The sequence below is a fragment of the Strigops habroptila genome, chromosome 1 (assembly GCF_004027225.2).
Source record: "Strigops habroptila isolate Jane chromosome 1, bStrHab1.2.pri, whole genome shotgun sequence".
Taxonomy (NCBI): Eukaryota; Metazoa; Chordata; class Aves; order Psittaciformes; family Psittacidae; genus Strigops; species Strigops habroptila.
This window is the reverse complement of record NC_044277.2, coordinates 157665-183630: the sequence shown is the minus strand read 5'-3', so window position 1 is coordinate 183630 and position 25966 is coordinate 157665. Positions and strand designations below refer to the sequence as shown.

General features: G+C 50.5%; 1 protein-coding gene across 17 annotated transcripts in view; it reads left to right on the top strand.

Moving 5' to 3' along the window:
• Positions 1 to 25966, top strand: part of SCRIB (scribble planar cell polarity protein) — a 101305-nt gene that overhangs the window by 28082 nt on the left and 47257 nt on the right. For 15 of the 17 annotated variants that reach the window (XM_030476711.1, XM_030476659.1, XM_030476651.1 and 12 more), the window contains exons 15-21: positions 630 to 947; positions 2892 to 2954; positions 14690 to 14779; positions 15418 to 15495; positions 18466 to 18780; positions 19228 to 19308; positions 25041 to 25304. In XM_030476711.1, coding sequence (XP_030332571.1) covers positions 630 to 947; positions 2892 to 2954; positions 14690 to 14779; positions 15418 to 15495; positions 18466 to 18780; positions 19228 to 19308; positions 25041 to 25304 — 1209 coding nt within the window. Of the gene's footprint in view, positions 1 to 629; positions 948 to 2891; positions 2955 to 14689; positions 14780 to 15417; positions 15496 to 18465; positions 18781 to 19227; positions 19309 to 19396; positions 21247 to 25040; positions 25305 to 25966 lie in introns of those variants that run through there. The other 2 variants (XM_030476720.1, XM_030476632.1) reach the window with 2 other exon arrangements.

The following is a 25966-nucleotide window of genomic DNA, read 5'->3' as shown; positions in this document are numbered from 1 at the left end:
GGAGGTTTAGATGGAAATTAGGAACAATTCCCTCCCCAAAGGGTGCTCAGGCATTGGAACAGGCTGCCCAGGGCAGTGCTGGAGTCATCGTCCCTAGAAGTGTTCACACACCATGTAGACGAGACTGTCAGTGCCATGGGTTAGTGGTGGCCTTGGCAGTGCTGGGGAATGGTTGGACTTGATCTTAAAGGTCTTTTCCACCCTGGTTGATTCCATGATTCGATGATTCTATGAAAGTTTCAGATAAAATGGTAAATGGATGTACAGGTTTGGACATTACTGGAGGCAAATAGTGGCTGTGAAAGCCAAGTGCACGTAGATTCAGGCAGCCTTTGGGAGCTGGGTCCATGGGAGAATAGGAGGGACAGTGTGGCAGCCAGAAAGGGAAAATGGGAAAATCAGGTTTGAGCGCCCTCAGTCCCTGGAGCTGACAGAAGATGTGTCTGGGTGAAGGACACAGGAAAAAGGTGACTATGGAGAAATGCCAGCGTGTTTCCTGCGTGTCCTGCAGCACAGGAGCAGCAGTGTTGGCTTTGCCTGCGTTGGGGAGGGGACAGCAGGTTCTGCTCTGCCTCCAGGTATGTCCATTGCTTGAGGTTCACAACTTCTCTGGGGCTTTGCCATTGTAGCCCACTGTACACTTTGCTGAGGACACACTGATACGGAGTGAGGATGAGGATGAAGATGAAGAGCGACCATTCCCAGTGGAGAAACAGCGGCTCATCCGCAAGGACACACCCCATTATAAGAAACACTTTAAGATCACTAAACTGCCCAAGCCAGAGGCAGTGGTGGCACTGCTCCAGGGACTGAGCACTGATGGAGTCCCCATAGAGGAAGAGGAGTTGGGAGGCTGCAACAACAACATGGAGCCCGAGGATCTGGAGGAAGCCTGGGATGAGGATGACAGGAAGAATGGAGTTTTATGTGCTCAGCCATCAGTGAAGGTAAGGCCTTCTGGGGAGGGGGCAGCTCAGAGGGGTGCTAGACCTTCCTTCTACTCTGAGCTACCAACCAGGTTGATGTGGTACCATTGGAAACATCGACAGGAGGCTCCAGCCCTTCAGGACACACATGCAGAGGGTGGGAGGGCTGATGCCGGTTCTGGGACTCAATGGTTGTCCAAGACCTGTGCCATGTTGCTCCTGCCTGACTCGTTGCACTGTACCCAGATTCTTGCACCCTCCCCATTATGTGTGGTGTATTCTGTGCTGCAAGAACAGTTCCTGTGTCCCATCCCTGACAGGTCCTTCCATTCCTTTCAGTCTCCTCCTCACTTGCTGGTTGTTGTACCTCATCTGCAGCAGCATGAGCTTTATTCCTGGTGGGTCTAATCTCAGGCTGATTTTGAGGCTGCTTACACTTGTGCTGAGAGGAGCGGGTGGGGGGAGCAGAGAGGAGAGAGCTGGCTCCAGATGCAGCCTGATGAAGAGTGTGCTGGGTTTAGGGGAACCTGTGCTCTGGAGTTTTGCCATCGCCATCGGCCATGCTGGGCCTCTCTGGTTATGCTGGGGGCTGATGAGATGGGAAGCCCTTGGATCTACTCAGCTGAATCACCACGTTTGGTCAGGGGAACACAGAGTTTCTTACTTGAGGAAGATCCTCACAGTGGAATAGGAATATTCTGGTGAGGGACCCTGCATGAGGTTAGAGCAGTGCTGACTGAAGCTGGGGTGATGGTTCTGGGAAGTGTGTTTAGCAGGCAGGGGTTAGATGTGGCTGAATCTCCATCACAGTCTGACACCAACAAACCTCATGGGTGAGATGGGTTTCTGAACTGGTGGAAGGTGCTGGAGTGGAATCTGTTCTTCTATTACTGCATACTGCAGGCTCTGGGGTCATTTCCACCCCATGCTGGAGTTCAGGCTGCTCAGGGGGAAGGTTCTTGCACTCACGTTTGCTTTGGAGCCTTTCTCTCAGTGGCTGCTTGCCCTATTGTATCTGAGCCGATAGAGATCATCCCGTGCTCCCTGGGGATGAGGCTTTAGTCTCCTTAGCGCCTGTGAAGTTCTTCAGAACAAAAAGGAGTTGCTGCTGCTTGTAAGACTGCATGAGGCCATCCTGACCCCTTCATCCCAGACCTGCCATGCTTGGGAAATGTCCTCACACAAAAAGCTGCTTCCAGTCAGGGCCTCCAAGCTGTGGATGCACTGACTGACCCACTTGCAAAGCCTGTAAAGTCTTTGAGGCCACAGGTTTGATGCATCTACCAGAGTTACCTTTGTTATCAGCCAAGCCTTCTGCCTGGAAACCACAGTTCTCCTCGTGGGGCTGGGTCTCTGCCTGATTCATGAAGGATTTATTAGCTTGCCTCTTGAGCCATCCTCCAGGAGTAGGAATGTGGGGAGCAGTGTCCCTGTGCAATGGGGTTTGAAGAGGTGCTGCATGCATAGAAGGAGGAGGTAGGACAGGGTGTGCAGGAGGCTGAATCCTTAAACCAGAGAGGTTTTTTGCAAAGACAATGGCTTTTCCAGAGAAGCTCCGAGGTTTGTGATTTGGGAACACTGGCAGGATGCACTGTTCCACCAGCAAGGCTCTTCCGTTTGCAGGAGGGACTGTGCAGTTTCATTTGGGGTTGCTTCATTCCTGTGCAGCAGCTGGATGGCACCAGAGGTCCCTCTGTGCTTTCTCCCATGTTTTATCCTTCCTCCTTCACTGAATGACTTGGTCTATGGGTTAAGATCAGCTTGTGAGGTGATGGCCACAGCCTCAGAAGGTGGCACCCTGCGAGCCTGGCAGCCCCTGCTGGCACTTGCTGGGACAGGAGTGGTGTGAGTGGGGTGCTCTGGTGCTGCGTGGTGTGTGTCTGTTGGGTGGTGGTGGTCGTGGTGGAGGGTTTGGTTTATGCTCCACTAATCCGCATGCCTCTTTGCTGGTTCCTGTCCTAACAGGGGGTGTCGTTTGATCAAGCCAATAATCTGCTGATTGAACCTGCTCGCATTGAGGAGGAAGAGGTCTGTACCACTCCCACTGTTCTCTCTGCCAGAAATCACCCCATCTGCTTGATTTGCTTCCCAGGCTTACCCGTTGTTGTAGGGGGACTCTGATCTCTCTGGGTCAAGTGGCTTCTGGACCTGGCTGATCACAAACACAAATGATTGTTTCCTCCCCTGCTTTCACCTCTTTTCCCTACTTTTCCATACCTGAGGTGAGAATGGCTGCTGCAGATCAGGAGCGAGAGGGAAGACGTGTAAAAACAAACAGGGTTCAGTCCCTACTTGCTGTGCACTGAGGAGAGAAAGGTGGAAGAGAATAAACAGATACTTCTGGGGGTGGTGGGTAACCCTGAAGCTGAGAGGCCTTAGGAGTCTGCCAAGTGCTGTGTGTGTTCCTTTGGGAGAAGGAGGAGGATCTGACTCAGGACACTGCCATGGCATGAGGAAGGTGGGCTGGAGCTAAGGATTGTGCACCTCGTGCAGATTCCGCTGTAGAATCCTGTCAAGTCCTCACATGCAGCACTTTGGGATGTCAGAAAGGGGCAGGTGGCACTGAGGGTCCGTAAAGCTCCTGGCACATGGTGATCTGTGCCAACGTCGAGTCCTGTGTCTCAGCTCATCCTCTGACTGTGATCAACTCCCTGAGGTTGTTTCCAAGTGGGTTTGCCTGATCATTTGGGCCAGGCTTTCTGCAGGCAGCGTTCCAAAGAGCTCTGGTGGGCTCCAGAGCTGGTGGCACCAGACCCATGTCTTACATGAGCGCTGGCTGGTTGTCTCTGTGAACCTGGCTCTTGGCTACTCCCTTAGGTATAAGATGGAGACTTTCAGTTTTGGAGCAAGGCTTTCCAGGAGGGAGATGATAAATCCCCTCCCCTCCAGGTGAACACGAGCTGGCTGAGGTGTGCTCCAGTGTCAGTGTGTCCTGAGGGTTTGTCCATCTTGGCTCTAGATCACTGAAAAACATATTGATACTTGTAGTTTCTCTTGTGTGTTGTTCTTCTGTCACTCAGAGGTAACACTGAGTGTAGGCAGATGCTTCCTTATCCCACGTCTGGGAAATCACCACTCTTGATCCTTCTTCCCAGCTGTCAGATGTCATGTTCCAGTTGCTGTTTTCTTGCTCCTTGAGGTGCTGGGTCCAGGAAACTCAGTCTTGTACCAGGAAACAGCCTCCATGGCCCTGCCTTGCCCCTGCACGTTCTTTGACTGCATCTGGTGGAAGTGCTGGAACTTCTCTGGGTGGCTGCGAGAGGCCCCAGCTTTGCTCTGGGATCCCTCCAGTGCAGTCTCCTTTGTGTAGGTCTGTTCCTTGCTGTAAGGAGCAGCTCCCAGGGACAGGCATGGTAGAGACCCCCAACATGGTGGTGGTGGCTGAAGTCGCCCCAGAGCTCAGCTCAGTGCATGGATCCAGTCAGTGACATTCTGTCACCCCAACACAGGAGGGTTGTGGAGCTGCTGGAGCGACGCCAGAGGAGGCCACGGAGCTACTGCGAGGGCTGGAGCAGCTCTGCTCTGGAGCCAGGCTGAGAGAGCTGGGCTGGGGCAGCCTGGAGAAGAGAAGGCTCCTTAAGGGGAGACCTTAGAGCAGCTCCCAGTGCCTAAAGGGGCTCCAGGAAACCTGGAGAGGGGCTTTGGACAAGGGCCTGTAGGGACAGGGCAAGGGGGAATGGATTTAACCTGCCAGAGAGGAGATTGAGATGAGCTGTTAGGCAGAAGTTCTTCCCTGTGAGGGTGGTGAGACACAGGGTGCCCAGAGAAGCTGTGGCTGCCCCATCCCTGACAGTGTTCAAGGCCAGGTTGGACGGGGCTTGGAACAACCTGCTCTAGTGGAAGGTGTCCCTGCCCATGGCAGGGGGTTGGAACTGGAGGAGCTTTAAGGTCCCTTCCAACATGAACCAGTCTGGGATTGTCTGATTTTAGTGGGATCATGGTGGTATCTGCCAGGACTGCAGCTCATGTGGAAGACTAATTCTCCAGAACCATCAGTGAAAGCAAACTGTGGGACTCTGGCCAGGGGTGCACTGTGTGGTTGGGACACCTCACTCATGGTCAGAGAGGTGCCCTTGTTGTCTTTCTTGGCATGTTGGTTGTGAAAAGCATGTCCCTGTCAGTGGATGGGTGGAGGACAACAGGGGAAATATTCAGGGCCTTAAAGACTACTCAGCATCCGAGTAGAGAATTAGCTTGGGAAGTGACTGATCCCAGAAACAGCATCTACCTGCTGCTTCCAGGGATGATTTCATGGGATTGAAAGAGAACCAATGGGCTGATGAAACTGAGCAAGACCATTGCAGAGAGGAGAGCCTGGTACCCCTTGAGCAGCAGTTTAAGTCCGTGATGCTGCTGTCCATTCCTTGTGTAATTTTATACAGCTGTTAGAGAGAAGGAACTACTGGTGGTGTGTTCTCTAAGCCTAAACCATCATCCTAAACCAAAGACTATGAACCCTGCAGAGTAGCACTGGAGATGTCTGCCCAACTTGTGTCAGCACCCCAGCATCGGGATGTAGGGAGCCTGGTGCTGTGGATGCCACTGGTGCTTCCAGAACTCCGGTAGCTGCTGGTGCTAGCGAGACTCAACCACAGTGGGAGAAATGATTTTGTTAAAGCACATGATGCTTTACATGATCTAGATATCTGATAGCAGGTATGTGGACTTCACTGCTGACTGGCCCTAGGGATTTGTCTCAGTCTCCGTCTGTGCTGCAGAAAAGGCCATTTCTGGGCTGTGTTTGGGCTAGGTCTGGGCTGTAGGGAGGCTTTCGGAGGAGCAGAGAAGTTGCTCCTTGAAGGCACGAGGCTGCACCTCAAGTCTGCCTGTTTTCAGACAAGTTTTGAAGAAATAGTCCAGAACGAGCTGCTCTGCAGCTGGAAGATGAGTGTGGAAAGAAGGTCCTGAGTTCTGTTTGAGTGATGGATGCTCCTTTGTCTGCAGCAATGGCTGTGTTTGCCCAGGTTAACCTGCAGAGTAGCTGAAAACAGGAGTCTTGAAGGGCTCTGCCCCGGCAAAGCTTGTGCTCACCAAGGAGCTTTACGGGTTTTTCTTCTCCTGCAATGCTTTCTCCCAGCAGCACAAGGCTGTCCAGAACGGACGTGCTGCTGCTTTTCCTCCCTAGAGGAAAGCCAGGCTGGCCGTAGATTTTCGAAGTCCCTTCCCCTCCTTGCAAGGGCCTCAGCTTTGGAAGGTTGGGGATGCCCTGCCACCACAAGCAGTCCTGTCATAGCAGTAATGCTGGAGCAGCATGGTTGTATTGCATACTGGGTGAGAGCACAAGCTCTTCAGGACATTGTCAGGCTCAGAAGTCTTATGAAGTGAATTTGATTTTCCCACAATGTGACCTGTAGGTTTTAAATCCTGGAAAGGTCAATAAGCCTCTCTCAAGCTCCCGTCACCTGTATCTGCTCAGCTGGCTTGACTGGAATATACCTTCTGGCAGAGCAGAGTCCTCGCAAGGTCAAGGAAGGGTAAAACACTCTCCTTGCTCTCATTTATTTTTTTAAATTAATAAAGTTCCCATTGAGCAAGGAAAACTAAGCCATATTTTCTGTTTAAATTTATCTGGCTTTTAGCTTACGGCTATAGGAATGGTTTTGTGCCCTTTTCCTACTGGCTTGAAGGGCCCTTAGTATTATTCTGTCTGATGTTGTGATCTTCCAACTTTGGAGGTGGGGTTTATAATCTCTTCTTGCAGATGTCAGACTTCACAGTCAGGGCTGTTAAGGCACAGTTTGAATATGATTCACCTACAACATGACAGAGCTACTTGTGTGGTTGCTGCTTATTCATCAGCATCTATCACTCTGGGGCAGCTGCAAGTTTTATCTCATCTGGAGCTTTAAGGACCAAGTGGCAAACTGTGGAATGGTTTCTCATACAAATGAAGAGCTATCTGCAGAGTTTCCTTTCGCTGCTCTAAAAGTGGGGCACAATCCCCTGCTTTGCTCTTTCAAATAGAGCAGAAAGCTGTAGAGGAGTGTTCTAAACAGAGAGAGAAGATGCCGTGTTTAAACACAAACCTCCACTGTGACTCTGATCTTTGCTTTTGAAATAGCAATGGGCAAAGTATATAACAGGTAAGGGTCTTGTAGAATCCTTGTCCTAAGCAGCAAAATAAATAGGCATTAAAATAACCCCTGCAGAAATTAATGGGGCTTGAGCCTTTGCCTTGAAAAACTGTTCATAGAATGGTTTGAGTTGGAAGGGACCTTAAAGGTTGTCTCATTCCAACTGCCCAGTTTGGAACCCAGTTTCCAAGCTCAGTTGGTCCCAGTTTGCAAACTCACCAGCATTTTCTGGCTATGCGCATAGAGGAGATAGATAAACTCCTAGAACGGTTTGGAGACCTTGTGCTGGAAGACAATCCCCAGCTTGGAGCTGGGCCTGAAACGAGGCGAGGCTGGGATCAGATGGTTCCCATTTCTGGAAGATGTGCTAATTCGGGAGCAATGGGCTGAAGGTACAGCAAAGACAACAAGGGTTGTTTGGAAGAAATCCCAAAGTCAAGCCTCCTGCCACCACTAGCAGCAGCCACAGGATCTCATTAGTCAGTCAAACTCTACTGAGCATAGATTGTTTCTCCTGTTACTGATGTGTGTGCACATGCTCAGCTTCCTCCTACTGGGAAAACACAAAGACTTCTCCAGCTTTCTATCCCACTTGCTTTCAGGCTGAACTTGCCTTTGTTAATTCATTGTTTTCATTACATTTTATCTTGAAAAATCTCTTTCCTGCTGTCTGACCCTTTGTCTGTTTTTCCTGGGTTCATTTTCATGGACATCAGTCACAGTCCTTCTAGCCTTCATCTTGCTAGAGGAAAGAAACCAAATGCTTCCAGTGTTCTGTTGTAAGGAAGATTTCCATTCCCTGTCTTTCTCACTGCCTTTCCATTCAGCTGTGCTGCTTGAATACAGGTTTATTGACAGTGGATAACATGACAGAGTTTATTCAGACTTTAGTTCACTGAATTCCGTAGTTTTTCTTCCACTTCATATGTGGTACTTTCTATTCATGGATGGGAATTCTCTTGAGCCACCTAGTTTTTGTTCCTCCATTCAACATCAAGGGCCTCAGTGAGTTTGGTTCTCCAGATTGTTGGTGTACTTAAAGGTGTCTCTGTCTGTGTGCTTTAAAATGAGTGTTGTCAGGTTTGTTGCAGGAATTCCCATTTATCTCCCTGTCACCTTGGACAAACACTGCCTGCCCTTTGAGCAGAGTTGAGTCTTAGTTCAGAACTATTCTGTAGTCAGAATGGTGCAAAATGAATTACTATGTCAGTGATTTTACCACACAAAAAGAATCGATGAGAATAGGAATAAGAATTCCTCACTGTTGAAGAGAGGAAGAAACACATGTTTCAGTGTTGCCCCTTTCAGCTGAATCCACAGGACTTCCATGTGTAGGCTTTTGTCCTGTTTCCAGTTCTGGGAATGGTTCAAGGCTCAGTAGCTACATCCAGGACTCATTTGGTTTCTCTTTATCTAAGAAGTTGAATATTTTCATTTCCAGAAGGACTCTGTCCTGTTGCATTCCATAGGGTAGCCAGCCCAGTTGCTTTCAGGATCTCTTCTTTCGCTGTTGGCATTTCCATGCCTGTGGAAAACCTGGGTGCCTGTCATGATGAGAAGAAAGACTAGCTTCTTCAATCCTTGTTTCTGGAATTCATTGATGAACGAACTACTCACAGAATCATAAACCAGCCCAGGTTGGAAGGGACCTTGGAAGATCCATCCTTTTATGTGAAAGGAAACCTAAGTGAGATGATCTAGTGCCCAGACCAATCCCATCTTGAACCCCCATTGATGAGGACTCCATCATGTCACTGGGGAGTTTGTTCCAGTGAATGAATTTTCTCAGTGTAAACACTTTTTCCTTATATTGAGATTAAATCATATCTCTACAGACACACACATATATAGATATAAATATCTGTATATATCATGATACAGGATTCGTATCTAGATGATCATAGAATCACAGGTTGGTTTGGGTTGGAAGGGACCTTAAAGCTCCTCCAGTTCTAACCCCCTGCCATGGGCAGGGACACCTTCCACTAGAGCAGGTTGCTCCAAGCCCCGTCCAACCTGGCCTTGAACACTACTAGGGATGGGGCAGCCACAGCTTCTCTGGCTAACCTCTGCCAGCGCCTCAGCACCCTCACAGGGAAGAACTTCTGCCTAAGATCTCATCTCAATCTCCCCTCTGGCAGGTTAAAGCCATTCCCCCTTGTCCTGTCCCTACAGGCCCCTGTCCAAAGCCCCTCTCCAGGTTTCTTGTAGCCCCTTTAGGCACTGGGAGCTGCTCTAAGGGCTCCCTGGAGCCCTCTCTTCTCTGATGATAGCTACATGTTCATATCTCTGTATATTCACACCAAGATTAATCCTATCTGTACGAACCTGTTTTTTATTTATGGTTCAAAAGTCTTCATACTTAATGTTTAAAAAATACATCCTTCCTTCGTCCTCACTGAATGAAGTGTTGGAATTTCCTTGGGGAAGGGGATCTGCAGGAGGACACCAGAGCAGGTAGCATTGAGGTTGCCTGGCCCATCTGCTCTCAGTCTGCTGTCAGTCACTGACACTTGCAAACTGTTCTTTACTTGCCACTGTCTGGTTAGTACTAAACTGGGTACAGGGGAGTTTAGTGAATAAATGAGATGTCCTGCTCCTGCCCCACCAGCTGCACCTCTGCCAGGGCAGAATCTTTTTCCGTGGTTGGTTTTAGCTGCCCACAAGCTCCCGCAGTGATCTTCCACCTTCCATCCCATCAGTGGCATTTCCAGCCCATCCTTTGTCCTCATGAGCTGCTGCTGATGGAAGCAGGATGGATTTAGCTCTTCTCATCTTTCCTGGTGAGTCAGTTCCCTGGCCCCTCGGCTCCTGGGGCTCGGGGCTCTGAGCTGTGTAAGAACCCTCTTCTGTTGAGGTGTTCCAGGAAAGGGGAATGTGGTGTCTATATGAAGACATCTCCAGTGGTGGGTGTAAGGGGATTCCTCCAGGGATGAGGAAGCACAGACTTGAGCAGAACTTGGTGACCCTCTCACTGGTGTTTCCCAGCTCCTTGCAATCTGTAGTTTGGGGTTTCTGGACTGTTGTACTGGGCACAGTGGAGCTGCTGTCTATGAAACTGTGTGATCTCTCCAATCCCTTTTATACATTTCAGTTTCATGGTATTTAGTGGTAATAAATTAGGAAATTTATTGTGCTTTATATTAAAAAGCATTTTTTTAAGCCTGCTGCTGAAATTCCACTGAGTATCCTGAATTCCTTTGTTGTTACAGACATGGAATAATCATTTCCTGGAAGGTTATTAATGGCATGAAAAGATGAAATTCCTTCCCCTCCCATGTTTGAAGGCTCCTGCCTCCCCTCATATGGAACTGATAAGAGTTTTGCTGTCACTGATTTGGAGTAAGCTGAGGCTGAACCCAGCTCCCTGATTTGTCTCCCATGACTGGAACTGGACCTCTGCTAGTTCTTAGCTTTTATCATTCACACCTAAACCCAGCATCGTGTCATGTCCTGTGAGGACAAGTTTCATGGGTTACAATATTCTCATATTAAATCCTTGGTTTTACTTCATCAGCCAGGTTGGAACTCTTGTCAGAGGAAGGAATCACCCTGAGTTTGCATTCTGAGGGACCCAGATCTCATGAGATTCAGCTGTTTGGCACAAGTGCTGTTTCTGAGTGCTGGGTAAGAGGCACGTTCTCTATTGCTGTTCTGGAACTGGTGGTAGGAATGAGCTGATGGCTACAGCCATCACCCTGTGTGATCTCTTAGTCTAACAGCATGATGTGTTAGACTAAGTGTTCAAGCTGTGCCAGCGCCTCACCACCCTCACAGGGAAGAACTTCTCCCAAGATCTCATCTAACTCTTCCCTTTTCCAGTTGGAAGCTGTTACTCCTCATCCCATCCCTCCATCCCTTGTCCAAAGCCCCTCTCCAGGTTTCTTGTAGCCCCTTTAGGCATTGGGAGCTGCTCTAAGGTTTCCCCAGAGCCTTCTCTTCTCCAGGCTGAACAAGCCCAGCTCTCCCAGCCTGGCTCCAAAGCAGAGCTGCTCCATCCAGCCCTAGGATCAGAACCAGAAGGATTTATCACGTTTGCATTTTCTGTATCATCTCAGTCTCATTTAAAGTTTCAAGTGATGTAGATCCAGGGATTAGACATCACACGTATCCAGATGTATCACAAGTTACAAAACATTGCCTGTGCTTGCAGAAACTTGCTGCCTTCTGGAAATAAAGCCCTTAAACCCCCACCCCCCTGGGTATGTCTGGAGGAACAATTTGGTCTTCCAGCAGGTTCTGAAGTACAAGAGCTCCTTGCTTTGGCAGTTGGATCCTGTGAATGTCTCTTCACTGCCTCTATATCTGCTGTGTCCCTGCCACGACCAAGCTGCAAAACCCCTCAGCAGGCAGTTGCGAGGCACAGCACTGAGTAGATTCAAGTCTGTTGGGCAATGCTCAGATATCCCTGGCTGCTACTGACGAGTAACCTGTCCATGTGTGCAGCATTTCTAGTGGCTCCAGAATGGTGTACACTTCATGGAATCATAGAATCCCAGGTTGGAAGGGACCTCAAGGATCATCTGGTCCAGCCTTTCTAGGCAAAGCATGGCCTAGGCAACATATCCTAGGACCCTGTCCAGCCATATCGTAACAGTGTCTAATGTTGGGAGTCACCGCTTCCCTGGTGGGATTATTCCAATCACTGTTTGTTCTCACTGGGAAAAAATTTCCCATTGTGTCCAACCAGAATCTCCTCAGGAATAACTTGTGCCCTTCACCCCTTGTCTTTTCCTTGTGACTCCTCATGAAAAGGGAGTCTCCATCCTCTTTGTAGCCACCCTTTATTTAGTGGAACACTTACTGCAAGTTGGAAAGTCTCACAGGATCAAGTGACTCTGTTAAAAGATGGCTGTATTAAAAAATGTATGAAAAATAGGTTGAGGTGGAATCAGTCCTTGTTGGAGTATGTTCCCTGGAGAAATAGAGGTGGGACTCAGGGGGATGGAGGAAAGGGGAGGGAGATATGACTGCTTCCTGACTTGTGCTTTGATGCCATCAGTGATAAATGGGTCCCCCTTAGTCTCCAGTGGCAGTTCAGGTTGATGAGTGGCAGCTTTTCTCTTTCCCCAGTAGCACTTTCCTATGGAGGGCATGGACGCTGCTCTGCCTGGAGGCACTAGGAAGAAATGTTGCCTGCTTAATGCAGGTTTTGCCCTCGCTGCAAAAGAAGGAGCCAGAATCAGTTGAGCAGTGTATTGTTACGTGGGAGTATCACGGATGAGTGATGTCTGAGCCGAGCTGCTGCTGGTGGCAGGTGGAGCCCGTGCTCCTAGAGAAAAGAATGCAAGAAGAGAAAAATACTCAGGAAAGCCACTGGCCAGAGGTGCTGCAGGGATGGGGTGGGAGCTCTGCTGTCCTTGCCAGCAGTGTGGTGCTTGCTGTGGTTCCAGAGCATCGGCTGCACATTGTAGAAGCCAAGGGTTAGTACAAAAAGCAGCATCTGGGTTGAAATGCGGAATACTGGATATAAACCTGCAAGACCATTACAGGCTGCTGGATCCAGTTCCTTCTTGCTCAGGTCCATATTCACATCCACGATTCTTTTCAGACTTCAAACACACATTTACCAGTTCAGGTTCTTACCTGGTTTTATGGGAGAATTACTTTGCTTTGGGAGTTTAAAATGTTCTTTCCAGGCTAAATGTATTTGTGTCCAATTCAAGCCCATTTGCTGTTCTTGCATGGTCTTTAAGTTGAATTGGGGTCTGGTTCCTCCTGGGTGTTTTGAATTTTCAGTGTATGTTGATAGATGGGAGGTTCTTAACCCTCAGCCATTTTTCTGGCAAATTTCCCCATATCTTTGGTCTGGTTTCCATGAATTTGGGAAATCCATGGGGTTTGTTGTTTATCTTGCAGTTAGTTTGCACAGTCAACTTAGTGTGCAACCAGAAGTGACTTTCTGTAACCAATGACATTATATATTCACTGTCAAAACTAGCAATCCTGTCCTATTAAGTCAGGCACTGAGCAAATCCATCAGCTACCCTACTTGGAAATACTTGGATCCTGTTATTAGAACACCCTCCAGTCTTTGTCTGGAAACCTAGTTTTCCATCATTTTTAAAAGTTCTCGTGTTGAATAAGGACATAAGTCTTCAGAGTGTTACTAGGATCCAGTGAGACTGTAAGGATAAAAGTGGTATTTGTAATTAGATTCTAATAGACTTCTTCCCACAAGAATCCCAGAATCCCAGACTGGTTTGGGTTGGAAGGGACCTTAAAGCTCATCCAGTTCCAACCCCCTCCCACAGGCAGGGACACCTTCCACTAGAGCAGGTTGTTCCAAGCCCCGTCCAACCTGGCCTTGAACACTGCCAGGGATGGGGCATTGGAAGCATTAGTCTAATCTATAACTCGATTAACATGTGCTGTCAGTGATACACAGTCCTATCTTATGGCTACCCCATTTCTCTGTCTCACCTGAATTATCCTTGTCTTTCAATGCTTGGATTTTACTCAGTCTCTTGGTCTTGCACCAGGGAGGATGTACTCGTGGTCTGTCTAGAATCCGGGATTTCCTTGCAAAGATCCCAGCAACTTTCTGCTGCACATTGACTGGGCAGCAAAGGAAATGGCAGAGAACCTCACTGTAGTTCTGCACTCACTGTTGTAGTGGTTTGGGTTTGGTTTAAGCTTAGCAGAACGTGAAGCCCACAAGCTGTTGCTTCTGTCACTGTAGAAAATGAAGAATGATTTGAAAGGAGGTTAAGGAAAGCAAATCTCCTACTGCTTGTGCTGCCCACCCTGTGGCCAGCCCAGACCAAGTGACCTGACGTTGAAAGTAGACAACTCTGCAGCAGCCTCTCTCTGCTCTGGTCATTGCAAGAGGGCAACAAATTTGGTTCTCTCCAGGAGTCTTATGTACATTTCTGTCACTCTCCTCACCAGCTCCTTGGTCCTTGGCCCTGACAGATCCCTGAGAGAGTCCTCTCCATGCCATTCCTTTCCCTGTATCCTACCACATGCTCCCTGTCTTTGTCTCATGAATGGGCAACATGAACAGTTGGTGTCCTGAATGTAAGCAATTTCAGTTCCAAGTTTGACCAAAAGTTTTGCTGTTGGAAATGGGCATAATTTGGTTTGTTGAGGGGGGAGATAGGGAGGAGAAGAGATTTCTGGACTGCACAGCTACAATCCTGAGCCTGCCTGTGTTGAGGGGAGAAGAGGAAGGAGCCAGCAGGACAAAGCAGATGGCTTTTCTGGGATCACGCATTGATTTCCATTGATAGAGCAAAGCTAAGTGTCTGTCCAGGGTATTCTGGAAGAGGCACCGTTCTTGTTACTGCACACTGCATTGGGCTGACCCTCAATCTCCCAGCAGTTGTATGGAATCACACCCCAAAGAGAGCCGTATGATAGAGCTGAGCTGTGATGTGACCATCCCTGTTTCTCTATCGAGCCCCATCCCACTGCTCAGTTTACTTTGTGGTGGACATCTTGTTCAAAGTGTTCATTCAAAGGGCAAACTGACTCTTGGTCTTGCGATATGGACTCAGCTGAAGAAGAATCTGTTGAAATGTGTTGTGAGTTGGGTGCCTTTGAGGCATGGACACCATGGCTCACACAAGTGTGCATGCACATGAAGTTGATTCTCTTGTGCTTGTTCTTTAAGTCGTCCCTTACTCTTCAAGATGTTCTGCGTGTTCTCCCAGTCTGACCTGAACCCTGTGTCCCTTCTGCTTCCAGTTGACACTGACGATCGTGCGGCAGACGGGGGGGCTGGGCATCAGCATCGCGGGGGGCAAGGGCTCCACCCCCTATAAGGGTGACGATGAGGTAAGACCCTGGACTCACTGAGGCACCCACTTTCAGGCACTAGTTCTCTGTGGCTGGAGGTTGGGTGTCCATAGGTGTCAGCTCCATGGCTGGTTCGGGCTTTCAAAGCCAGGTGGGAGCAGCCCTCGGTCCACCCTGAAGCAAGAGCTGGAAGGGCTGAGCCAGCCCGTGCCTCTGGAGCACAACTTGAACCTTCCTCCCATGACCACCAAAAGAAGCAATGAGAAAGCTGCTTCTTTCCCTATGGGTGTCCTGAGATACAGGACTCACAAGGCAAAGAGAATGGGGTTATCATCCACACGCATGGTGGCATCAACTGTGTCATGTTCTCATCCCAGTGGAAAAGGATTAAAGTGTCATCATTTTCTTCTTCCCTTTATCACATGTAGGGTAGCCCTGCAATGGGATTTCTTTCCCCTTTCAACCAACTCCTGAATGGGGTGATGTGGTTGTCCTGTCCCCACATCCCAGGGTACGGGATTGGTGAGGGATTCCCCTTTCCCTTAAGCTGACCAGGGTGGAGTGGTCTCTTAGGTGGAGTGGAGTGGAGTGGTGTCTTAGGTGGAGCGGGGTGGAGTGGTCTCTTAGCAGGTTGAGGGATGGGCTCCACAACTTCTAACAGGTACTGTTCTTTCCAGGGCATCTTTATTTCCCGTGTATCAGAGGAGGGTCCTGCAGCTCGTGCAGGGGTTCGTGTTGGGGACAAGCTTCTGGAGGTAAGAACATAGCTACTGCGGAAAAGGAAGTCCTTCTAATGAGTGGAGGGAGAAGTGTGGTTTTGTATTTCTTGGCATCTCACTAGTTTGAGGCCAAATTAAACATCAGGAGCTGTGCAAGAGCAGATTTTGAGAGATGAATGGTTATTCCCTCTCCCTACAGTTAAGTTCATGGCACCCGATTATTTTGTATAAAGTGGATCCCTTTTCAGTAACAGCTTTGGGAAAAGTCTCTTTTTTTCCCACTCCTGATTCACTTCCCATGGTGCCCATTCACCTGTGCCTTCTGCAGGTGGCTGGACCCTCACAGCACAACTCAGAGTGGTGGTATTTCTTCTAACCGATGTGGCTGAGGCACATCAGGCCTGGGTTCCGTTCTCTTGGCTAGGAATTGTAAGGAATAACTCTTTACCCGAGAGCAGGATGTGTTGCTCGGTAATGGAGGCCATGATGGGAAGAAACCCGAAGTGCCATGAAGTGGAGGAAATAGTATTTGAACATAGAGTTTCAGGCTGAGAGCCAATGTCTCCCATGTGAGCGTGTGTTAGTAAAAAATGAGGTAGCTGCTGAGAAGAGCTTCATGGGCCCCACTTTGCATTTCCTCAGTCTTCTGACATGGTAGGACTTCTTTCTGAAATCAGGGAAGCAAGAGTGGGGGGAATCGTGTCACTTCCCTGAGAGCTGCAGAACCTGGTGTCCTCCCTGCAAGTACGTTACCGGTTTTGCAAGGAGAGGATGGAAATAATAGAATCATGGAATTGTTCTGGTTGGAAAAAAACTTTGAGATCATCAAGTCCAACCGTTAACCTCACACTGCCAAGACCACCGCTAAACCATGTCCCTCAGCACCACATCTACATGTCTTTTAAATACCTCCAGGGACAGTGACTCCACCACTGGCCTGGGCAGCCTGTTCCAGTGCTTCATAAACCCTCCCAGTGAAGAAATTGTTCCTAATTTCCAGTGTAAACCTCGCGTGGCACAGCTTGAGGCCGTTTCCTCTTGTCCCATCCTTGTTCCTTGGGAGCAGAGACCAGTCCCCTCCTTGCTCCATCTTCCTGTCAGGTAGTTGTAGACAGCAATAAGGTCTCCCTGAGCCTTCTCTTCTCCAGACTAAACCCTCCCAGGTCCCTCAGCCATTCCTCATCACACTTGTGCTCCAGGCCCTTCACCAGCTCCATTGCTCTTCCCTGGCCCTGCTCCAGCACCTCAATGTCTCTCTTGTAGTGAGGGGCCCAGAACTGAACACAGGATTCATGGTGCGGCCCCACCAGTGCCCAATACAGGGGGACAGTCACTGCCCTGGCCCTGCTGCCACACTGGTCCTCATACAGGCCAGGATGCTGGTGGCTTCTTGGCTGCCTGGGCACAAGCTGCTCATGTTCAGCTCTGTCAATCAGCACCCCAGGTCCCTTTCCATGAGCAGTTTCCAGCCACTCTTCCCCAAGCCTGGAGTGTTGCATGGGGTTGTTGTGGCCCACGTGCAGGACCCAGCACTAAGCCTTGCTGAATCTCATCCCACTGGCTTCTGTTCATGGGTCCAGCCTGTCCAGATCAGAAGCAGAGCCTCCTGCCCTCCAGCAGATCAACACTCCCGCCCAGCTTGATGTTGTCTGCAAACTTACTGAGGGTGCCCCCGATTCCCTCATCCAGATCATTGATAAAGAGATTAAACAGAACTGGCCCCAGTCCTGAGCCGGGGGGAACACTACCTGTGGCTGGTGCCAACTGGATTGAACTCCATTCGCCATCACTCTCTGGGCTTGGCCATCCAGCCAGTTCTTTACCCAGTGAACAGTGAATGAGTTTACCCATTCAAGCCATGAGCAGCCGTTTTCTTCAGGAGAAAGCTGTGGGAAAAGGTGTCAAAGGCTTTACTAAAGTCTACTAAAGAAAACGTGCAGAGTCTTTGCCTCATCCACTAAGTGGGTCACCTTGTCATAGAAGATCAGGTTGGTCAAGCAGGATCTGTCTCTCATAAATGTGTGCTGGCTGGGCCTGATCACCTGCTTGTCCTGCACATATGCCGTGTGATGACACTCCAGATGATCTGCTCCATGATCTCCTCCAGCACCAAGTAAGGCTGACAGGCCTGGGTGTCAGGGTCTGAGGAGATAGATGTCCTTATTGTAGGTGAACAGGAAGTTGTACTGAGATTTGTTAGGGGAGATAATTCTGGGTGAGTGGTTATCTGGGAGTTTCAGAGAATCCCAGAATGGTTTGTGTGGGAAAGGACCTTAAAGTTGATCCAGTTCCAACCGCCTGCCACAGGCAGGGACACCTTCCACTACAGCAGGTTGCTCCAAGCCCCTGTGTCCAACCTGGCCTTGAACACTGCCAGGGATGGGGCACCCACAGCTTCTCTGGGCACCCTGTGCAAGCGCCTCAGCACCCTCACAGAGAAGAACTTCTGCCTAAGATCTCATCTTAATCTCCCCTCTGGCAGGTTAAAGCCATTCCCCTTGTATCTGGGGGTGCAGCCCAGCACACGGCAGGGGTTCTGGGCTCAAGCGCACACTGAAGCAGAGTCATGGGGAGCTTCTCCTCACCCAACACCCCAAGTCCTTCTCTTTGGGGCTGAGTTAGTTTCCTGCAGGGGTGATACAGATGATTGGGAAGTTGGAGCTCCCTATGGGTGGACAATTCCTCTGGAAGGTCCTTTACAGGGCTTGGCAGGGCAAGCCCTGCCCTGGGTTGGGACAGGCACCTCATGTCATGGGAGCCTCCTGTGCTGTGTGAGTGCAGGGAAACTCCCTCGAGGGCAGCATGTGAGGTCTGGGCGTCCCTGTGGGACCAAGGTCTGGTGTCCCTCTTGCAACAAGGTCTGGGTATCCGTCTTGGAACAAGGACAGGGTGTCTCTATAGAACAAGGTCTGGGTGTCCCTGTGGGAACAAGGTGTTGGACCCAGCTCTGCGGGGAGATGTGCTTCCAAGAACTCCCCGCGGAGGTGAGGTTGTGCCCATCCCCAGGTGAATGGCGTGTCCCTGCACTGTGCGGAGCATCACGTGGCAGTGGAAGCTTTGCGTGGATCGGGAAGCTCCGTGTCCATGACCGTCCTGCGGGAGAGGATGGTGGAGCCAGAGAACGCCATCACTGTCACAGCGCTGCGCCCTGAGGATGACTACAGCCCTCGGGAGAGGAGGGGTGGCCTCCGCTTTCCGGAGCGGCCTGAGGGAGCAGCTCCCACCGAGAGATACTCCACCTGCCTTGTGCGCAATGAGAAGGGCCTGGGCTTCAGCATTGCTGGCGGCAAAGGCTCCACACCCTACCGCGCTGGTGACACGGTCAGTAATGACTCTATGGCAAGGAAGGTGCTTGATCCCAAGTCTTGGCACTGCTGGAGCAGTGCGGGGTCTTCCTCACCCCTTGGGTGCACAGCAGCAGCGCAGCATGGCCATGTGATCCAAGAGCTGGAATCTGCTCTTAGGTCAGGGAAGGAGAGAAGTTCAGCAGGAGGTGGGGCTGGGGCTCACAATCCCTGCCAGTGACATTTAATCCTCCTGCTGTCCTGACATATATTCCAGGCTCTCGGCCACATGGAGGCTTTGCCGCAGCCGGAGGTTTTGCAGGAGCAGAAGAGGGTTTGTGTGGAGTGAGGAGCAGATGGGAAGTGCTGGGACAGGGGAGGGGAAGGGGCTTGGGATGTTCCTGGTGTCCTGGAGTGATTGTGGACAGCCAGGTCCTGGTGAGGGGCAGCTTGGGCTGCTCTGACTCTTGTGACTGTGTTTCAGGGGATCTTTATCTCACGGATCGCAGAGGGCGGCGCAGCCCATCGGGACGGGATCCTGCATGTAGGAGATCGGGTCATCTCGGTGAGTGGAGGCGTCTCACTCAGCTCCCTGCCCTTCCTCACATACTTTTCCTGCCATTGCAGCTGGATTTTGAGGGTCCTTTTTTCAGCTCCTGAGCCTTCTGGGGAAACAGTTCATCTTGGTGGTCCTGCCCCTGCCTGGTGGGTGCAGTTAATGCCTCCCCTTTCCCCACACGCTCCATGTGGGTGCTTCACCATTGGAAGCTGTGTCCTGGTGTCCCTCCATAGCTGATAGGACAGCTGGGAGGGCTCTGGGCAGCACGCCGTGTGTGCTGGGAACCCTTTGGGCACAACTGACCATCTCCCTGTGGGGAGCAAGGTGGCAGGGGCAGCGGAGGGAGCTCCATGGGGTGGTGTGGAGCTGGCAGAGCATCCCACGGTGCTTCCCTCTGCTTCTTTGTGAAACTCCAGCCCCAGTTTCCCTTCCTGTCTGCGCTGGTGGTTTGGATCTCGCTGCTGCCTCTAACCTCGAGTCTCTCTGCCTCACGTGTCACTTGCTCCCATCCTGCGGGAGTGTCTGCTGAGACTCCTGACCCTCTTCCCAAGCTGCATGCTGCCTCCGAGGGAAAGCTCCTGCATCCTGGTGCTGGTGGTGGGTTTCTGGTCCAGCTCTTGTGGTAAGAGCACGTGTTACCACAGAGCTGGCGTGAGTAAACACTGATACAGCCTTGTCAGTGCTGGCTTCTGTCTGCTCTATCCCTAGGCTGGGGGCTGTGTTGTATTTGCTTTGGCACAGAATTTCAGTGGAGCTCTGGCCCAGGTCTGACATTGGTGTCTTGGCAAGAGACTTGGACTTGTGCAGCATTTCTCCCCACATCTAGTGCTACCCCCTCCTCCCCAAATCAAGCTCTGACCTTGATGGTTGTCAGATAGCCTAAATATTTTGGATTTGCTCATCATGTGATGCTCCACTGGTACAGAGGCATGACTGAGAGGCATAACTGCAGGCACAGAGCCTACCACGTGGTGTTAATTTGCTCTACCTGTGGCTGGAAGGAAACAAAGGATCTCAGAAGAGTCAAAAGTCAAACCTTTCCACCCCCCATTAGCAGCTCTATTTATATCTGTAGGGAGCTTCATAGGAAAAGCTGATACAATTCCCCAGTTAGAGCTTGCAGTGTCTTCAGACTGCAGTGTCTGGGCTCAGGGCTCACAGAGCTCAGGGCCTTTGCTAGACATGGATGAAGCCTTGGTGGCTTTAGTCCTCTGTCAGCCCCTGCAACAGTGATGAGTTCTGACATAGCTAGAAGTATATCCATGCTGGAGAACATGGTCCTCTGCTCTCAAGGACATTACCTGTGCTGAAGTGTGTGTAATCATTCAGGGTTTGGAGCTGAGCATTAGCTGCAGCTCCAGTCTTGTGCTCAGTTATGATGAAAACAGGAACAAACCATTATCTTCCAGGAGAACACTTCCCTGGTGTGGACTATTCACACAACTTCTGTACCTTCCAGCAAATGTCCGGCTGTCACTCCTCCAGCAGCCGTGGCTCTGGGCAGCAGTTGCCTTTCTGCCTTTTCTGCTGATGGGGTTCCCAGCTGAGGATGATACCCATCATGTAGTGTTACATCCTGAGTCCTCTCATATCTTCAGTGGCATTTGTCCTCCAGAGTATCTGCTCTCTGTAAGAGGGGCATGAGCAGCTCTGTGAGTTCTGCTGTCTCTGGTGAAATCTGGTGCTAGGTTGGAGCTGTGGGGCTGTGCTGGCCCAGTGATGTTGAGTGTCTGTTCTCTTCAGAGCAGTGGCCTCATAGCATCACAGGAATCCCCTGTTTACCACAACTCTTTTGAAGCAGTGGTTGCCTGTTTTTACTGGAAAGCTTTTCAGGATGTGATGATTCCTGCGATGTGCAGTGCAGGTGGCGTATGTTCCCCTGGGTCTGCATGGGGAGAGCAGGAGGGGCCTTGTTAGAATCGTGTAACTATGGAATGGTTTGGGTTGAAGGGACCTTAAAGCTCATCCAGCTCCAACCCCCTGCCATGGGCAGGGACACCTTCCACTAGAGCAGGTTGCTCCAAGCCCCTGTGTCCAACCTGGCCTTGAACACTGCCAGGGATGGGGCAGCCACAGCTTCTCTGGGCACCCTGTGCCAGCGCCTCAGCACCCTCACGGGGAAGAACTTCTGCCTAAGAGCCCATCTCAGTCTCTTCTCTGGCAGGTTAAAGCCATTCCCCCTTGCCCTGTCCCTACAGGCCCTTGTCCAAAGCCCCTCTCCAGGTTTCTTGTAGCCCCTTTAGGCACTGGAGCTGCTCTAAGGTCTCCCCTTAAGGAGCCTTCTCTTCTCCAGGCTGACCCAGCCCAGCTCTCTCAGCCTGGCTCCAGAGCAGAGCTGCTCCAGGACAGGATACAGGTGGTTTCATAGGTTCTGCAGGCAGAAGGCCATTTCCAAAGCCATACCCTCCTAGTCATGCCTCAGTTCTCACTTTGCCAAAGAATTGTTGTTTTCTTAGGAAAAGCAGTACAGCACAGCCTCGTACTCTTCCCCTGTGCTCTAAATCATCCTGGACTTCTCTGCCGGAAGGACTGGGATAGCTCCTTTTACTTTCTTAAGGGAGCTTTGAGTACATGGATTGAAGAGCCCAGCCTGGATTTCTCTTCAGAGTTAACACCCACAGAACTCACCAGTGACTGATTACTAACTCCCCACCTTTCTGTTATACATATTATATTGTAGTGTGTCTTGAGACTCATCACAGGCATCTTGAGAGTCGTTTGGATAGTGGAAGACTTGGGCAGGGAGCTGCAAGGGGGGAATTTTGAAGAGTTTCTATTGTGGAATAGGTATCTAGCAGGGAGAGTGCAGGACTGGGAGTAGTGGCTAAGGGCAGCTGGTGTTTGGGAATAGGACTGGGAGTAGACTGAAGAAAACTGATTCTGGGGGGTTTAAGGCAGCAGTAGCACCAGGCAGCACATGGGATCCCAATGAGAGCAGTCTGAACGCTGAGGAATTTGGCAGAGTAATATAACTCCTTGGCACATGGAAAAACATGTGGAGCTGGGAAGGACAGATGAAAGTCCCCTTTCTCTCAGTACTTAGGTAGCTGAACTGCACTGGTTGGCCTTGTTCTCTTGCAAAGCAGAGACTTAGCAATAAAGGCCACTGCAAACTACCTGTCCAGAAGCTGGGAAGGCATCACGATTGCCAGGTGATGGAGAAGTTAGTGAGAAGGGCTGTTACATATGATATTCCTCTGACTCAGGATGTTCCTGTGTCCCTATTCACTAGTCTGGGGAAGTATCACTGGATACTTTTGCTCTGACCAAGTCTGACCATTCTCATCTTCTTGTAATGGCAGAAAATGACGGGGGATGTGTGAAGTCAGGAGCAGAAGCTGCTGCAGCAGGTCTGTCTGGGGAGTGGGGCCTTGGTCTGGTGATCAAAACCTGGGGCCAACCCTCTTCTGTGTATCATCTTGGTTAAAAATCAGTGTATCTGGCAGACGGGAGGACCCTTCCCGGTCCATTGGACACAAGGCTGACACCGTTCCCCATTCCCAGTTCCAGCCATCAGGAAGGCTAAGTGCAAATTCCAGAGATGAAACATCCTGCAGACATGGCTGGCCACAGATTTACACAGACAAGAATGGGGACAGCACCTTCACAGGCGCACACAAGCACAGGCAGATCCTTACAGGGGATGAACAACACAAACAACCCTGTTGCTGCCCTCTGGCTAATCACAGAATCATGGAATGGTTTGGGTTGGAAGAGACCTTAAAGCTCCTCCAGTTCCAACCCGCAGCACAGTCAGGGACACCTTCCTCTAGCGCAGGTTGCTCCAAGCCCTGTCCAACCTGGCCTTGAACACTGCCAGGGATGGGGCAGCCACAGCTTCTCTGGGCACCCTGTGCCAGCACCCACCACCCTCGCGTACCATTGGAGTGATTCCATTAATGGTCAATCTGTGGGTGTCTCAGGTCTTGTCCCCATGATCTGCATTTCGCTGAAAGCTGTGCACTTGTGTGTTAATTTATTATCTTTCCTGCTTATTGCCTTGTCTCTTGTGTTCAGCAGCCGTTACCCAGATACCTTCACATCCTTCCCCTTCCTGCATGCCTGGGCAGGCTGGAATTGCCTTCACATCCTTGTGCTCCTCCCTTATGGCTGTTGCCAAAGATGTCACTTTGGGGACGATCCTTTGCATAGAGGAGATGCTGTGGGGCTGAGAGTTCCCTGTCTGTGTCCACCCAGTGTGGGGTGTCTTTGCCTGTCTTATTCCATGTCGTGAGGGATGGGCTGGGGCAGGTTAGGTCAGGGGATGGTGATGGAGGTTCTGGACAAAGCCTTATAGACTGTGTGCAGTCAGCATTGTCCAGGAGCTGTTCTTGGGAGAAGCTGGGGAGTAACTACAGTATTTCTAGGAATCAGTGAAGAATCAGGCTACAAAATCCACTTGCTGTGGCTGTTACAAAGTCACATTACTATTTCATCAGCTGATCAGACTCCATCTGAACAGCTGTATTTTCATGTCCTCAAGAGTTCATTTTGGGAAGCTTTTCCAGAACCTGAGGACTAGAAACCTTGTAATTTTCAGCTTCAACTTTGTCATGACAAGTTCCATCCTTTGGCAGTGTTTTAGCTCAGCTCTCCTCTCAGCGTTCTGTCCCTCAGACATTGATGGAGAACAGCCACGTCCTTTCTGGTGCTTTGAGTTCCCAGACAGGCTGGTTTAGATGTTGATGTTGTAGAAAGACTCTGCCTCTCGCAGCAGCTTTTCTCTGCGCATCTTGTGAACTTACTTTAGATCATTCTTGTGTGTGTGAAGGATGAGAATCAAACATGGGTTCAGCTGAGTTCTCTTCAGTGCTTGGTCTGAATGCCTTTGGCTTCCCTGTCTATTCTGGAAGTACCTCTTTGTCTTTCACTGATATCACAAGTTATATTCTTGAAATTATTTGGCACAGCATATTGGATAATGGTTTCTTGTCCAAAAGAATTGGTCACTGTGCATCAGCAGAGTCTCTTTCTCAGCCCATCCAAGTGTTTTCAAACCTGGGGTACTCTTTTTATGGATTAAACCCGACATTTTCCCCAGCCCACCATGACCTCACCCAGCATGGGCAGCCCAATGACAGGTCCTGGCACATGAGCTCATGCTCTCCAGTGCCTGTGTCTGGGGTTTGGTAGTGATCGATGAGCTTAAATGGCCCAGTGCAAAGGCAGCCGATGCTATGGCACATTAGTGTGCAGTGGCATCACTTGTGGGAATCGCTGTTTTGTCTTCTTCTCGTGTTGAGATCTCTGGACCCATTCCTGTAATGCAGTCTCTTGGGCTTCTTTTGCCATGACCAAGTAGGAAAGCTAGAATGCAAAGCCTGGAAGGAGTGACAGGGACTCTCCTGGTAGTGCTCAGCCACAGCATAGTCAGGGTAATAGCCAGGTTTGTGGTGCTCCAGGAGGTACAAGGAGCATCGTACTTGGACTTCATGATCCCCCGGAGCATCACTGATGCCTTTAGGGCTTGGAGGTGTACAGGGAAGGTGGAAAAGGGGCTGGTAAGCTGCCTAGAAAGGAATTGTGGTCAGGTGGAATCAGCAGATGCCTTATCCCTTTGTAGATAGGAAGGAGTGGCGTAAGTTACAAGGTGCTCTGGGGAACAACTTGTAAGGCTCTTGAGAAGGGACGGTTCCAGCAGGACACAAAAATACACTCTTAGGGTAGCTTGACTACGTGTTTAAATGGCAGGGTGTACTTGGGCCACGGTCTGACGCTGAGTTTGCGGGTTGTTCTAGATCAATGGGGTAGACATGACAGAAGCCAGGCATGATCAGGCAGTAGCGCTGCTTACCGCATCCTCCCCCACCATCGCGCTGCTGGTAGAGAGACAGGGTGCGGAGCAGCTCAGCGATGGAGATGCGCCTGGCGCAGCACGGGCACGGATGCACTCGCCACCACCGCCCCCCGGCCCTGGCCCCGGGGACAGCCCGCATGAGGATGCGCCAGCGCCGCCAAGGAACCACCTCTCCAAAGGGATGGAGGATCAGTATCCCATCGAGGTGAGGGAGTCTGCTGGAATCACAGAACCACGGAATGGTTTTGGTGGGAGGGACCTTAAAGCTGGTCCAGTTCCAACCCCCTGCCACAGGCAGGGACACCTTCCACTAGAGCAGGTTGCTCCAAGCCCCATCCAACCTGGCCTTGAACACTGCCAGGGATGGGGCAGCCACAGCTTCTCTGGGCGCCTTGTGCCAGTGTCCCACCACCCTCACAGGGAAGAACTTCTGCCCAAGAGCTCATCTCAATCTCCCCTCTGGCAGGTTAAAGCCATTCCCCTTGTCCCGTCCGTACAGGCCCTTGTCTAAAGCCCCTCTCCAGGTTTCCTGGAGCCCCTTTAGGCACTGGGAGCTGCTCTAAGGTCTCCCCTTAAGGACCCTTCTCTTGTCCAGGCTGACCCAGCCCAGCTCTCTCAGCCTGGCTCCAGAGCAGAGCTGCTCCAGCCCTCTGGAATATGGAATAGTATAATCTTGAATATTTTTCATTTGAAAAATCAATAGTCTGATGAGGGCTGGCATCTCTGTTACTGAGGTGTTGAGAAGTAACAGGGAACCCCCTTGTTCTGTACTTACCTTGTGCTCACTCATGCAAAACATCCCTGACTCCATGTTTTTCAGTGTTTGTGCTCCTTATGGTATCCATTATTCTCTTTGCTTCTTGTTCC